General features: G+C 43.0%; 1 protein-coding gene across 1 annotated transcript in view; it reads right to left on the reverse strand.

Annotated features, from left to right (window-relative positions):
* Positions 1-10,115: 10,115 nt before the first annotated feature.
* ADGRE1 (adhesion G protein-coupled receptor E1) overlaps positions 10,116-16,807 on the reverse strand; it is a 26,802-nt gene continuing 20,110 nt past the window's right edge. Inside the window, 5 exon segments of the mRNA XM_004688854.1 lie at positions 10,116-10,121; positions 10,330-10,434; positions 10,557-10,725; positions 12,509-12,600; positions 14,868-14,934. Coding sequence (XP_004688911.1) covers positions 10,116-10,121; positions 10,330-10,434; positions 10,557-10,725; positions 12,509-12,600; positions 14,868-14,934 — 439 coding nt within the window.

The following is a 16,807-nucleotide window of genomic DNA, read 5'->3' on the forward strand; positions in this document are numbered from 1 at the left end:
ATAAATAAAAAATATGGGAAGAAGTAAATTGACACTTGTCCAAAGAAGACACACAGCTGGCCAAGTGGCACATGAAAAATGTTCATCATCACTTACCAGCTAGAACATGCAGATCAAAACTACAATGAGATACTCCCTCACACCTGTGAATATGGCACACAGCAAAAAGACCAGAAACAATAGTGTAGAGAAATAGAAGCCCTCTTACACTGTTGGAGAGAATGTAGAGTAAGCCAGCCCTCATGGAAAGAAGTGTGTACATTCCTCAAAAGACTAAAAATGGATCTGGCATATGATCCAGCAATTCCACATCTAAGCATCTACACAAAGAACACAGAGCACTAATTCTAAATAAAGTTTGCACTCTTTTATAGCAGCACTATTTACAGTAGCCAAATAGAAATGACCTAAATGCCCCCAAATAGCTGACTGGATCAAGATGATGTGATAGTACACCCAATGGAATACTACTCAGCAATCAAAAAGGATAAACTTGTGTCATTTGCAGCAACATGGATGGTGCTAGATGGGATTTGCTGAATGAAACAAGCCAGGAGGAAGATGAATTCAAGATGGTATCACTGATATGTGGACTACAGAGAAACCAAACAAGGGTCTGACAAAGCCAAACATTAAAACCAACCCTAAAAGTTGACCATAGAACTAAGATATCCAGAAGAGGAGGGGTGGGATGAATAGGGTGGGAAGCACAAAGAACTGTGGTGGAGGACTATGGGTGCTTTGGTGGGGGAAAAACTATGGTGACCATACCTGAGTGGAGAAATCCCCTACTGTCCAAAACACAACAAGAATGTAGCACAATGGTGCTGCATTAAAAACGAATAAGAATTAAAAAAGAGAAGTCCATGGACCTATCGGGGAGAGGTCCTTTTTTAAATGACCTGGCCCTCTTTCTGACTGTGATCTGGGTAGTCCTTCTTGTCTTCTTGACAAGTAGATCAGCCTTCTTGCATACTTCCTGCAAACATGGGAGATGCTTAGAAAGACCGGTTACTCAAAAAAAGGTTACTCACCTTTAATACCATCAGCTAGAAGCAAAGGATGTTGGGGAGGAACAAGGGAAAGGTCAGTGGTGGAGATCACCAGGAAAGGCACAGCAACAAGGTCATGAACTTTATGCAAATTGAAATTGGGGCCTTTACCACTGAGAGATTAGGTCTTCCTCAAACAGCAAGAGAGACACCCTAAGAAAAGATTTTCCTTTACTCCTGAAAATGTCTAACAAAAGGGTAACCTCCACCCAGCTCTCAGAGACCCTCTGATGCTTCTGCCAAAGAGATATATTTTTAGAATAGCAGATTTTGCTCCCCTATAAGTTTTTGGAAAGTTTGGATGCAAACTCCCAGAGAGGAATAAAGGGAGACAGTTGCGTGACCCCATGTGCCAATAACAAAAATAAAACTGAAGCTGTTGGATGGAGAATCTATTACTGACCTTCTTGAATCCCACTTAGAAATCTTGTCTTTTCCTTGGTACACCAGAAGGCTGTCACTGTCACAGAACACCACTTCACTTCACAATCAAGCAAATATTCATCTTAAGGAGCAATTGACAAGATAAGACCAGCTCTTGAATGCTAGGCAAGAAACCATTCACTTTGGGAGACTGTAAAATAATCTGCTCTCTGTTGTGGGGAGAAGATCAGAGTGAGGCTGGAGACACAAGAGTAAAACAATTCAGAGTGGAGAATAGGAAAGAGGGATTGATTATGATACAGTAGGAGAATCCGCCAGATTCTACCAGGGGAGATCTGCACATAAGAAGGATTTGGGGCCCCTTATAACCATGCTCCGTGGGCTTTTCATGAGCAGTTGGTCCAGTTAGTGCTGGATGCCTGGACTGGGGCGTTGACCTTACACACAGCATGTGTCCTGGCCTGGCTTCCCTACTGTTGTCAAAGTGATCACTGTTGAGAGCTGGTTGCCATAGCAGCATTCTCAATTCCCTTTAGCCAAGCATCCCAAACCTTCCCGCAGGCAAGACTTGGGTGAGGCCTCGCACGTTAACCTTATTAAACAGTACATAACACTCCCCATCCTCCCACCCGCCCTGTGCACTGGGCGGTCTCTACAAGGATGCACTGTGAGGTCCCGTCTGTTTTGATCTGGGAAGACAGATGCCTGGAGGAGAGAGAAGCAGACAGGGATATTGCTTTTCCTGGCCCCTCCTTCCCTGCAGCCACTGCACTTTTGGACAGTGGCTGGATTCTCCGGTCACGTGCTCACACCCTCTGCTCCGTCCCTCTGCTGCTGTAAGTCTACCAGGCACTGACCTCGCCAAAGCACACCGCTCTCCTTTTTTGCTCTTACCCTTACTATGACGGTGGGATTTATAGTAAGAAATACATATCTGGACTGTGTTTCTGGCAGAGTTCCTAAAACGCTGGGAATTCCCTGAGCAATAAAGGCAATGGGAGCCTCGTTTGGGATAATGTTTAATCTTCCTCCATTCCTGAAATTACCTTACACCCATCAAGTAGAAATGGGGATATTGTTATTAATAACAAACTCCTCCCCATGATCACTGGCTGTACTTGAATCTGTTGACATTTGGACTTTTAGAAATGCCTAAGGACTGGGACTGGCTTCCAGGGGAACCAGCCAGGCGATCAGAGGGGAGAAACTTGCAGCCCCAACCCCTGATTTCCTGGAATGGGAGCAAGAAGGGAGGTGGAATCAGTCACCACCGGCCAGTGACTGAATCAAGTGTGCATCTACATAGTGAAGTCTTCATAAAACACCAGAGTGGGTCCTAGATATCCCAAAAGACACAAAAACACTGGTTCCAAAAGACACCTGCACCCCCATGTTTATTGCTGCTTTATTTACAGTAAGAAAGATATGGAATCAAGCCAAATGCCCAAAAGTAGATGACTGGATTAAAAAGGTGTGGTACATATACACAATGGAATATTACTCAGCAATCAAAAAGATAAGCTCATGCCTTTTGCAGCAACATGGATGGAGCTGGAAAAGATTGTGTTTAGTGAAATAAGCCAGAAAGAAAAAAAGAAAAATACCGGATGGTTTCTCTCATAGTAGGAGCATAAAGGACTGGGAGGAAATAATAATAATAATGAACAACTATATACCAGAGACATTATACAGGGGTGGTGTGGGAAATGAGATAAAAAATAGGGGTGGGGTGCACGGGACTGTGGTGATGGCACAAAGGTGATTTGGTGGTGGGAAGCCCACGGGGATGACAACTGAGATGGAAAAAGGCACAAAAAGGTGTAAAAATAAACTATTAAAAAAAAAAAGGAATGGATTGGGAGAAATTTTGGCTAGGGATCATGTGGAGGTCTGGGGAACATGGCATCCAGGAGAAGCTGTGGGCGTTCTGCGTCCTCTCCTACCTGGCCCCATGCATCTGGGGCCACCTGGCTGTTTCTGAGTTTTCTCCTTTCATAGTAAAACAATAACTGGTAGTAAAATTTTTTTTGAGTTCCATGAGCTGCCCTGGCAAACTAATCAAACCCAAGGAGGAGTCATGGAATTGCTGGCCCATGCTGGTCAGTGAGAGCACAGGCGACCACTTGGTTTTGAGACCCTCATGTGAAGAGGAGAAGGTGGGGGAATGGTGGAGAGACAGGCTTGTGAGACAGAGCCTTTAATCTGGGGCCCTGACACTGTCTCTGGATAGACAGCACCAGAACTGAGATGAATCGTAGAACACCCAGCTGGTGTTGGAGAACTGATTGGTGTGTGAGAACACACACACTCACACACACACACACACACACACAGAGGAATTGGGTCCAGAGCCCTCTGACCGGCTACTCACACCTGTAGAAATGGTCTCTTCACTAAACCCCCTTCGCTGAACCCGTCGACGGGGAGGCTGCTTCTCGCCAAATCTTCAGTAATGCGCCCGGCCCTGTATCAGCCTACCCAAGCTCATGAGAAGCCAAACCTTTCTGAAAGGTCGCAGAAGAGGAACCATATGTCAAGGAAAGAAGTAAACACCGTGCTTTTACCAACATGGAGACCTGGAGCACAAAACTCAAACGCCACTTCCTTCTTTGGCAGCTTATTTCAGAAAACAAATGTTTCTCAGAAAACGTCCCACAGCTGAAATGGTAGCATCTGACAGGAGGAAATATAGTGAAAATGTTCCACCTGGAAGATTCAGTGCTGAGAATCAGCAGGACCCAGCATCTCTGCCCCTACAGAGCTGGCACCCTGCCCTCATCTGGTACATCAGCTCCTGCCAACGCGAGATCTCGCCCAGAACTGGAAGTCAGCGGAAGCCTCAAAATACACTGTCTCTTTGTTTTTTTTTTTTCACTGGCCCTTTGTTTCCAACACACCTCTTGTACCATGTGTGGTTAGCACCTGAGACATTGAAAACAGGACCCCGTGGTGATGGTGACACAGCATTTTGACGGCTCTGAAATCACTGAATGGTTGACATGCTGAACTTTATGCTTATGTGAACTTTGTGAAAATTCTTTGACATCTCTAAGGACGGTTTTTCTTTGGGTTTTCCTATCTCTGTCTCACAGGGTATTTGGGCAACACCAAAGGAAGAAAGTAGCTGCTTCTGCAAATAATTGGAATATAGTCTCACACCATGCATGACATCTACCTGCCTGGGTTTTATATGTTTTTGTTTTTTGAACTGGGGTACAGGCCAGAGTTATGGAGAATGAGAGGATTCACCAGAGACAGAATGGGGAACAGAACAGCTGGATTGATCAAACCCTGCTGAGGGGAGCAGTGTGCGGATCAGGAGAGGTCTGCCTCACCATGTGGGTCACCCCCTGGCCAGGGATAGAACTCATGCTGCAGTGGCTGCCGATAGCTTCATAGTGCTGTGCTTTAACCCCTTGTGCCCTGGCTCTGAGGTTTTGAGAAGTTTTCGCTGGAGAAGAGAGCAGAGACAGAGAGTGCAAAGTCCCAGTGTGTCCAGCTGACGTAAGTGACTACTCAGAGGCCCCCCAAGTGGAGAGAGGGAGTGAGAGGTGGTACAATCACATTAATGAGTCAGATGTGACTCTATGCCCAAGTGCAGCAGGTTTGGGGCCAAGGAGGAGAGAACAGACCCCACTGGGAGGGGACCTGCTTCTTCAGCCCAGGTCTGGACCATGCAGCCTTCTGTGGATTGTGCAGGTCCTGGGGGAAGATGGCTGTGCTGAGTGAGCACGTCTGGTAAGGTGTCTGGTGAGGTGTCTGGTGAGGTGTCTGAGGAGCTTAGAGGAGGGCCATAAAGAGAAAGACGGGAGAAAGATCCTGAGGAGGTGTCAGATACTACTTCTCACAAACTTCAGAGGAAGGATATTTTTTTTTTTTCAGAGAAACAAGGAAAGAAGAAGAAAGAAAATCTGTGAAATTGTGGTCAAATGAGCTACCTCATCATATTTGTAGCAGACAGATGCAGTTGGGGAGTTCCAAATTCCCATGAATGGTTAATTATGTCAAAGTGGATCACTGTAAAATAAATAAATTCTACTTATATTACATATGGGTACTTTTAAAATAATATGAATAATTATTAAATTTTAAAATTCTAATTATTTCAAAGTTGGGAATAATGTAATGAAGAAAGATCACACAAGTGACAAGCAAAGTATATAGATATAGATATAGATATAATAAGTATATGTGCATACATATACATATATAGACACTGATTTTAAAATAGGAAAAAAAGCATATATCCTTCTGATGCATTTTCTATTTTTAAAGATCAAAGCAGTTTGTTGCAGTATATTTGTGAGGTAGCTAAAATGTACTTAATTAAAAGCTGAGCTTTAAAACAAAATACAATTCCTTTACTGATTAAATATGCTATGTATGCTTTTGGCAAAATCATAAAAATGCTCGAACACATCGCACATAAACACATACAAGTGTTTTAAGGACATGCTTTAATATATTCAAAAATCTCTGGTTTAAAATGCTATTTGAATGAAAATGAGATGCATCCGATGTTTCATTTCACTGTAATATTGCAATGAAACACTTCCAATAACCACCATGTCAAAAATTAAATGTAAGTAAAAAATTTTAAGGACATCTGGTAATACAAAACATTGCACTCCAGGTTCAGTGAAGCAGAATGATAATGGCAAGCAACCGCTCAGATCTTTTAGTAAGAAGGTTTCCGGGAATGTCTACAAACATTTCTTAAATGCAGTTTAAAATTTCATTATCATGAACATCAAACTGGCATCTGAGTAATGAATAAACCTTCTTTGTCATACTGATGGTCACGAGCATGGGGCAAAAGAATCAATATTGCTGGTCTCTCCCCTCAGCCTTCTCTGGGCTCCCTGTCTCCTCAAGAGAATTGGCCTCAGCAAAAGAGGACCTTTCACACACCTCCTCACCTCCCTGGTCGCAAAAACTTACTGACACAGAGATTGTATCTGTCCGGGGCCTCGGCCTGGACCAGAGCACCAGAGCACACCATGCAAGCAAGTTGGAACTAAGTTCCACCTGAGAGTGTGATCTTGTCCAGCTTCCTCTTCTGCCCCAGCCGTGTCCCTCAATTTCTCCTTTCTCAGAATATTCCCTCAGTAAACCATGGGCATGTAAATCCTTGTTGCAGGTTCTGCTTTTAAGAAACTAACCTATCTTTTGTCATCACAGAAATGTAGTATTAGCAATGGTTTTAGTATTAAAGACTTTATTAAAGGCTGTTTGTGTGAGGTCTTCAAGGGCATGGCATTATTTATAAAAACAAGAGGGGATCTCAGGGACAGAATAGCAGAACAGGGTCCTGTACCGCATGGTAGATTAGCACGCTCTCTTCTGTTGATACATTCATTCAACAAACACTATTCATTCCGTCAGTGAGGCCAATCTTCTGCTGGGTTACAGTAAAACCAAGATAAATCTGACAAGAAATTCATAGGATACTCGGGGGCACAACACATGATTATCTCATTGTAGATCAACAGGCTGAGTATTACAAATTTTTTAAACTGATCATTTGAGGCACATGGAACATAAAAGATAAGGGAGGGAGGCAATCAGATGACTTAATATTGATGCCAGAGATCTCTTGTCCACACAGAAAACTTCTGTGGACTTCAAATTACTGTATTTCTACTGGCTTTCTTTTGATCATCTAGGGAAATTACTCAACTTTTGTGCAGTTATAAACATTTTCCTACAATCAAACTTTAAGTAAGACAAAAGTTTCCTCTCATTTTAGTTGATTTTTAAAGCACTTCTACAACACTTTAAAGTTTAGCTCGAAGATGCTCATTACAGCATTGTTTATGATTCTGAAATGTTGGAAATGATACAAACTCCGGTTAGATATACTGTGATACATATTCCATAAAGTATTGTGTTTTTGAAAGGGTTTTTTTTTTATTTTTATTGATGTTCCATTGGTTTATAATACGATGTAACTTGGCCATCTACACATCTTCTTTGGAGAAGTATCTTTCCAGATAATCAGTGTTTTAAAATAAGGGAGAACATAGTCCTCTTTACTGAAAAGCTAAATATAAATCTACCTTGAGAAAAACGAAGGTCCAGGTCTAGGGCGTGGGGAAAGAAGCTTCATCTTAAGCACAAATTTAAGGAACACCAAAAATAACCTAAGTAGTCAAGAACTTTATTCAAATAATACAGAGCTAAGAGGAAGTGAACACCCAAATCCTTTTTTTTGTATATTCTATATAAATGAAATATTTTTAAAATCAAGAAAAACTATGAAAAACAAAATACTCAAGTGTGAGATCCATGTTATCCTGGGTCAAAGTTGGGTCATAGCAGAGCCTGAGCAAAAGGCTTCACCCCTACACAGATTTTAAAATATATTTTTAATAATCACATTTTCTAGAACTTGATTGTGAAAATAGCATTGATGATTTTGCTTCCATTAAAGCCAAGAAGATAAAATTGCAATAAATTTTGCAATTGCTGTGGATAAACACATTTAAATTTAAAATTTTGTTAAATTCTAACAGCCTTACTTCTCTATTTTTCAATCCTTTTCAACTGTCCTGGTGATGGGGAAGTGGCAGCACATTGTAGATCGTCAATGTACATTTCTTAAGTGAACGAATCTTTTTTGAATGCTATAAGTTATTTGAACTTTAAAAAGGCAAAGTGATTTCATTTTCTATTTGTGGGATTTGAGAACCTCACAGTTTTATTCTGAGTCTCTCTTCTCCCCCTAGTGGACACACACAGATGAGACCAACCAGTATAAAGTGTTTATGCTCATGTGTTTACAATAAGAAAACTGTATAATAAGAAAACTCCTGAGTCCTTGGGAAGGTCACAGCTTTCTCCTCTTACCTTAGAACTACAACGTTGCTTCTAAGGTGACTGTATTTTGACCCAACATGTAACACTATTGTAGAGACAGATATAGCCATGTACAAGTTTTCAGTCCAAAAGAACTTTATTCAAGCAGTATAGAATTTACAGATCCTGATAGCTAAGAGAAAATGAAGACCTAATTCCTACGCTTTCCATATTCCACATTGCTGCAATTCAATGCAAAATGTTGATAAATTGTTGGTTGCAGAATTAATTAGCAATGGCTTCAAATAATGCTTCATAGAACCGCAGTCGAAGCTCTATGCCTTAAACAATGAAATTGCTGTACCTGCAAACAAAGCAGGATGGTGATAACTTTTTGTAAGCAGTGGGAATTCTAGCCACAAAAATTCTGAGCAGGAAGGGCGATGTTAGTTCCCTATAAGACTTAGAAAATCAAAATACTTTTGAAGAGTGTTAACACCAAGAGCTTTCACCCTCCATAGAAGGTGGAGTCTATTCCCTCAACTGCTCCTATTACCAACAGAAATCATTTTATCATTTTGAGCATGTGTGCTTTATTTCTCCCCTGGGTGCTCTCTACAATTCTACAGGCCATTTATTTAAAAGCAGAAGGCATCCTTGTCGAAGGTTCAGCTGGCCAGATAGCTGGCGGTCATTTACTGAGGGCTGTTCTTGGTGGCCAGCTCCTAGAAGGTGCTGGAGTGCCCCAATGGGCTCTCAATGGATTTAGAAGCAAAAAACAAAAAGGTAACCAGGTGTTTTTGGTCATGCCATTATTTCTGTCCCCAGAACTCTGGAATTCAAAGAGTCGCAGAACAGGGAAGGTGAAGTGCAGGCTGGAGCAGAAACCCTGTCAGTGCAAGAAAGCATCATGGGAAGCCTTCAGAAGACCCATCGATGCTGGAAGCCCAGGGGCCTCCAGGGACTCTGCACCTCCTTGTGAGCCACAAATACCATTTCTGAGCAGACTCCTGCAGGCACTGCTCTTCTTCAAAGGTTGCTCCATCAAGTATTTGAAAGCAAGAAAGGATTTTAACTCTGTGTGAGAGAGAAAAGAACATTTCCACAGAATCAGAGTCAGGATTGGTACCAATGCAAGTCTGATGTCTATCTATGTCACGAGCCTTATGTAAAAAGAGGGAGACCAACTTGGCAACAAAAACTAGAAGAATAAAAACACTAAAATGTTAGCCTGGATTAGCTCTAGTGTGGCAGATGCTGAGGGTAAACTGAGAGCACCCTTAACCTCTTCATCACTGATAGCTCCCATTCCAGAAGCAAGAAAGGCAAATATACCCAAAGTTGTGAAATTTTGTATGCAATATATGTTATATAGTGGAGTTCTATAATATACCATCATATGTATATTTATACTTATAATTTTATAATACATCCCATTTCTCAATGAGAGAAACAGGCAGAGTTACAACTGGCTCAGAAGAGGATGCAAAGACCAAATATACATTGCATGACCACACATAGACATATGATATGATATACTGTATGCATGGTGTATATATTACATAATGTATACGAGGGATACAATGCATCATGCGTTGTACCTATACAAGAGATGGAATACATATGTGCCTGTTCTTTGTATTCTCTTTTGATACATACACATTATATAACAAGTAGGTACAGGATACACATTGTATAATATATGGTGGATGCAACCCAGACATCACATTGTATCTGCACATAATATAGAATACACACATATATGTCTGTTCTTTGCATTCTCTTGACCATTACATGTACCCAGTGATTAATGAGTAGAAAAAAACTCTTAACATGGCTCATTTTATATCAATAGGAGTTACAGTTTTATGTTTTTAGGTCTCACAGCTACCAAGAGATGGAGCTGGAGTTTAAACCAAGGAAGCATGTTCTGAGTCTTCACTCCTAAACCCCACACCTTGTCAAATGAGCTAGTACAGTGAATACACACAGTGAATACACACAGTGAATACACAGTGGATATGCAACACACGGTGGTGCTTGGTATTGCTATGTCACAGGCTTTCCACCTGGCCAGGACCTGCATAAAGCTCACCGTTTTGGAAGTAGAGGGGGCGGACGACAGTAAGATCCCCGAGGTCTGGGACTGGGAGCTGCGTTTGGTCACCCCGGTAAACCATCTCTTGTATTCTTCCCGTACCTGGAGGTGAAGACATACCATGTGGAGAGGAATCACTCCTGGGTGCAAGGAACTGGGCCCCACATAGGCATCACCCCCTGGAAAGATGGGGAGTCGGGCTGGGGAGGAGAGCGGCTACACACCTGGCGGCTGAGTAGACAGTGAATGAGGAAGATGAAGGTCCCCTGCAGGCTGTTGATGATGGTGAACAGATATGCCATGGCACTGGCGAGTGGTCCAATCTGGAAAATCCCCAGCACCCAGGAGCACCCCAGAATGAAAAGCTGGGCAAAGGCTTTGACCGTCAGTAACCTGGGAGAGAAGGTTTGCAGAGGCTAAGATTCTGGGAGGGGCTGTTGCCGCCATGGGCTGTGCTCTCAGAAGCAATGAGGCTGACCCTGGGGTGGGAATCCACATGGGGTGGGGTTTCCAGGTGTAGGTGCGGGGACGCTGGACCTAGAGGCCCCGAAAGAACTGACCTACAGACACATGGCACAAAGGCATGAGATTATAATAGTGTTTTTGAGAATGAGATGAGAGGGACAACGCACAGTGGGGCCGCAGACACGGGGTCTGGGTCAGACTTCCCGCTGGCCCATCCACTGGCCTGTGCCCTCAGAACTCACTGAACCGCACAGGCCCCAGCTTCCTCGCCATGATGTAGGGTAACCATTGAGATCTGCAATGTAAGTCTGTCCTTACTATCTAATCTGAATAAGGAGACGGCCAGACTAATACGGTGCTTAGAACAGCGGCACAAAATAAGCATTTCTGTGAATTGCTTCTCATCTTCAGTAAGATGATGAAATATGCTACACGATGCAGAAAGAAGTGCAGGATGATATGATAGTGTCCTATCATTTACATAAAGAAGGTGGATGTAGGTGTGAAATCTTCCAGAAGGAAGTTCCATTTGAGTGGTAATGGCTGCTTAAAGTCGGGGAGATCAGGGTGTCTGGAAGGGTTTAGAAGAGAGAGGCCATCACTTGTCATGTATTCCTTTTGCATTGCCTAATATTTTTTATCATTGCATGTGCTGACATAACTTTAACTTTTTGCATTAACTTTCAGAATAATTTTTTAAAAAATGATTTTTTGATTGGGTAATTAGCTACAACTGTGAAAACAAGCAAAATATTATCAAGTCACTAACAATAAAACTCAGACAATGTCTGGTGTCAATAGGTTCCGAAGTGATGAATGATGAAATCAAGACACAAAATGGTCTACAAGAATATGAAAAGTCCCATGCCTGTAAGATGAAATAATATATATGAAACTAAAATAAATCATATATTTCACCTATTAAATCAGCAAAACAATGCAATGGAATGACAAATTGCAGTGGTTGGCAAAGCACTCTTAGAAACAACTTTCGGAAACCCCAACTTGTAACCTATATTAAAAGTGTTACAATCCTACCTAAGGGATTTACAATCCCACCTGACCAAGGGAATTTCATTCCAGTGTGATTAAGTAATTAAAGATGCACAAGGTTTACCTACAAAAGTATTCAAAACAATATTGTTTATAATAGTATAAATAGTATAAACTAGAAACAGCTTCATGTCTATAAATAAGGAAAAATTGAAATAAGCAGCATTGTGTTCCTACAAAGAAATGCTATAAAAAGGCATTGTTGATGAATTTCTAATTAACAGGAAATTATTCATGTAATTAAGAGAAAAAAGAATTATAGAGATAAAATTGAAAAGATGAGCTGGTTGCTATGCACCAGAGAAGACTTAGAAAAGTATTAACAGCTGCAACATGAAGCACTCCCTCCCCCTAGAAAATGTGCTAAGTGCTTCATAAGCCACATCAAATAGCCCTAGACCACAGAGAGAAAACTGTGCCTCAGAGTAATTTGTCCACAGAGAGAAAACTGTGCCTCAGAGTAATTTGTCCACAGAGAGAAAACTGTGTCTCAGAGAATTTGCCTTTACCACATAGCTTGCAAGTGGCAGAGCTGGGTTTGAGCTTCCATGTAGACACCGCACTGCCAGCTCTTGGATCCAGGCTGAGGCACATGAAAGGTCCCACATGGACAACGCAGGAAGAAGGAAAAGGAGAGGAAAGGAAGAGGGGACCACACCTGGTGTCTTTGAGCGTGGAGACTTCGGCATTGACGCTGGATAGTTTCTGCCTCAGGATCCACAAGGTCCACGTTAAGAGGAAGGAATTGACCTATGAAGTCAGGCAAAAGGGATGGAGAGATCGGACACAGACCAGACCAGACCATCCATAAAAACAGCTCCCCCTCTCTCCAAAAAGCCACCAGTAACCCCTGCAGCAACCAGCCTGCACGGACCAGGTTTCAACTGATAACTGACTGTCTCCCTGATTTCTGGATCCCATTTGCAACTTAGCACCAAAAGATGTGCCCAGCACCCAGCACAGATTTTCTCACCCACATACAGACTTCCCGGGCCAACAACATCCAAGCTATGCACATCTAAACGTTCCCTGTCTTTCTTTATAAATCTTTCCCACTCTGTCTGGTTTTGCTTGTCTTCCGTGCCTTGTTTTTAATTGAGGTGACCCTGGTTTTCAGCACTGTGTATGAGGTGGAGGTTCAGGGTCACATCCTTCAGATGTGTTACCCCACCACACTCTCCACCACGGTCCATTGGGCCCCTCCCCACCCTGATCTCCCCGTCTTGTAACCTCAGTGCAACAGTCAGGTTTCTAGGGTCTGTTACTAGCTTGGTTTTATCTGACCCTTTGTTTGGTTTTTCTCAGTATATGTGATGCCATCCAGTGTCTTTCTGCTTATTTCCCTGAGTGCCATCCCCTCTGGGCCATCCCTGTTGCCACAAATGCACCACCTGATTTTGAGTCTCTGACAGAGGCAGGTGAAAGGAGTCTGACTCCCTAACTCCAGCAATCTCCAAATACATAGGCTTTGCTTACTTTCTTTTAGGTGATCTTCATTAATTTCCACTGGATGCCTCCAGAAAGTTCTAACCAAGACCATGACTTAGGACACACACTGTGACCTTTAGTGGCAGGTTTATTCATTTGGGGGTGCGGGGGAGGGAGCAGTTATTCATTTCTAAAGCAAAGCTCTCTTCGGGCAGAGTTTCTCAGCTTGGTACATGGAACCGAGGCATTCCCAATGGGTGGGTAGTGGGGGAGGGCTGTCTTGTGCATTGTATGGTGTTTGCCAGTTTCCCTGGCTTCTCCCCTGTTAGATGCTAGTATCCCTCTCCCCACTTGTAATAACCAAAAATACATCTTTCTTGGAAAAATTGTCCCAGTTCAGAACCACTGCTCTAGGGGTATGAAATTCAACATTTCTTTTCCAGAAGGACGACGTGTTCTTGAATATTCGAGAATGGACAGGAAAAGCATTGCATTATTTTCCCATTATTCACACCTAATATCTATTGAGCACTGGCCAATGCCAGGCAGCATGCCGAACATCTAACACTCACAATTGAATCCCAACCACCTCGTGAGTGGAGTCTAGAGGGCAAACTTGGCATGTGGGAGAGCACTAAACTATGATGCTGGTGACATCTGTTGTGCAGCATACACATCCATCAAAACAGCAACTCCTACGTCTTGAATACATACAATTGCAATTTGTCAGTTATACTTCAGCAGTTACAAGTTCTCTCCTAGCTTCCCTTTTCCCCATTCTTTCCTCTCCTTCTCTTGTTAAGGGGAAGGATGTCCTAAAGGAACTCTGCAGAGTCTTATGGACGCCACCCCCTACTCCAGCTTTCTAGACCCTACACCCTGCTCCCGTGATTGGAAACTACAACTCCCAGCAGCACCAGGGAGAGAACTGCAAGGACCCCTGGGCAGAGCTAGCAGGAAGGAATTCTGGGACATCTTGGGGAGATAAATAGGGTGCGATTGTATCTCGCGCTCTCTCTCTTGGGAAGAAGCTCTCCTAACTGCGTGACTCTGTGTGGTCAGCCTAGCCGTAAGGTATTCCAATTACTTTGTATCCCGCTCTCTTTCCTTGGGTTGTTTCCTATTCCTTTCCACTTTTGTAAATAAACCCGTTATTGACCCTTTTGTGTGTACCTGCAGTATAACCGAATTGTGAGCACACGGGTGAGGCCCTACAGACAGGCGGCCCAGTTCACTCTGGGCTACCCTGTGACACTCTCACCTTGCTTCTTCCTCTTCCCCCATCAAATGTGCTTACTTTCTTCTACCCTGTTCTTTCATCTAGCATCTACACTCAGAAGAGACTGATATACCCATCCATACTGAAATGCAATGAGGGTTAAGTTGTGATGCCTCCAGGGGGGGTTTGCAAGTTGGCTTGACAAAACTACAAGTCCACGAAGGTGGACATCCTCACCTGGAAATCTCAAGAATCGAGGATCAGAGGAAAGAAAAGGAAGAAGTGACCTCAGCTTTACTTCTTCACTGGCACTTCCTGATCCCTTATGACACATTGCTGATCCCTCTAGAACACCAAGCAGTTTGCTTACCACGATGATTGTGCAAACTGGCCCCAGGAAACTCCAGGTGAACCCCATTTCTGTTTTCAGCCAGCAGCTATGAAAAGAAACGGGGAAGTCTGTATTTATCTCAGAGTCTTGACCCTACAGTGAACTCAGGTCTCAGTCACCCCAACAAATGTACCAATAGGAAGGTGAGTGATTGGAACAAGTGTTCTCTTGAGAAGTCAGGTGGCTCTGTCGTTTTCTTGGCTCACACAACCCTCTTTCAGAGTTTCTTCCTAGGTAAGTGTCCCTGGATAGCTCATTCTCCATGCAACCTTTGCCCTCCGCTCCCTTCGGAGCTTGGCCCACACACTCTCAGTTCGATCTGTGCACCAGGGTCTGTGCTTGGCTACTCCTAACACCTCTAGCAGAGCTTGCTGGTTCCTATGTCATCCAGCAGTCATTAGTCTTGTTCGGATGTTTATTTACTTGTAAATTGTCCATCCTCCCCTAAACTATGAGGGGCTTAAGTGGTTTGTTCATCTGTGAATACCCAGTACTCGGCGCCAAGTCTGGCATGGATGAGGCATTCCATAGTGACATGCTGGAAGGAAGGAAGAATGTATGGTGGATGGGAAGAAAATTGGGAGGAAGCAGGAAGAAGGAGCATGAAAGATGGGGCTTCCCCTTAACAGAACAGGGTCCCTGGTACCTCTTGGTCAGGTGGTACATTCTCAGCTCAGACACTGACTAGATATGTGACTGTGAGCCGTAGCTTCCTCTCTCGTTACCAGTTACTGAGCTGTTGTTTCATGTACTGTTGGGCTTAGGCCCAGAAGCGCAGGTTGTGCATGGAACAAAATAGAGGGGATGCTATGTAGAAAGTCCACAATGAGACTCTTCACCTGCACACAGGAATTTTGTTGAGAAATACTAAAGGTAATGTGTTTGTAAAGTGCCCAGGATTTCGGTTATGACGGGTAATCATTTCATGTGTATTGTTTTCCCTCACCCCTTATTTCATGACCTTGCCTGAAATCGAAGCCATCAGCTAGGAGAGAGGAAGCCTGGGTATTTAAGCCCCCAAACACAATTTAGCAAAATGCCGATAGCACTGGGGTGACAAGAGGGGGCCCTGGCACTGGAAAGACCCAGATGCAGGTTCTATGTGATAGGGAGAATCTCATCGCTTGAGCCTCAATTTGCTCATCTGTGAGTTAGCACAGCAACAGCTTCTCAAGGGTTTGTGATAAGATTAATGAAATAACACAGTGAGCTTATCTCTGCTCTATCCACCTACCACTTATTCTCAGTTCACTTCATTGTTCTCTCAAAATTAACTCACTGTTTGTACTTCTGTAATGGAATTGTGTCCCTGACAGCATGAGTTTGGTATGCTAGCAATGAGGTTTTCCTAACACCCTATAAAATAAATACAAAAATATTTTTGAAATGAGTCCCCGCCATTGTAATATTACCTTTCATGAAATCATGTGATAAATATTCGTCACTTTAAAACAGACAATGCTTATAATGATGGTGATGATTATAATGAGGATGATGATGGTATATAACATTCCTCTGTGCCGGGTACTATTAAATCTTTTGCAGATAATAACTCACTTAAACTTCACAAAAACCTGGTCAGCATCGTCATTAGCTCATTGTATGGATGATCAGATGTAAGCACTTGAAGGTTAAGTAACTTATTTATGATAGCAGTTAGAAATTAGTGGAGCTAGGATTCAAGCCCTGGCAAGATGGTATCAGAGTCCATGATTTTTAAACCACACAATCAAATCCACTGTTGGCATCACGGCTGTCCTATACTGGTGTGAACAACGCCTCTGAGGTTTGCACAGTGCACACCTGAACAATACCTCTGAGGTTTGCACAGTGCGCACCTGAACAACGCCTCTGAGGTTTGCACTGTGCGCACCTAAACAACACCTCTGAGGTTTGCACAATGCACACCTGAACAATAT

Source organism: Condylura cristata, unplaced genomic scaffold (genome assembly GCF_000260355.1).
Source record: "Condylura cristata isolate star-nosed mole 26May11 unplaced genomic scaffold, ConCri1.0 scaffold00025, whole genome shotgun sequence".
In the NCBI taxonomy this organism is placed as follows: domain Eukaryota; kingdom Metazoa; phylum Chordata; class Mammalia; order Eulipotyphla; family Talpidae; genus Condylura; species Condylura cristata.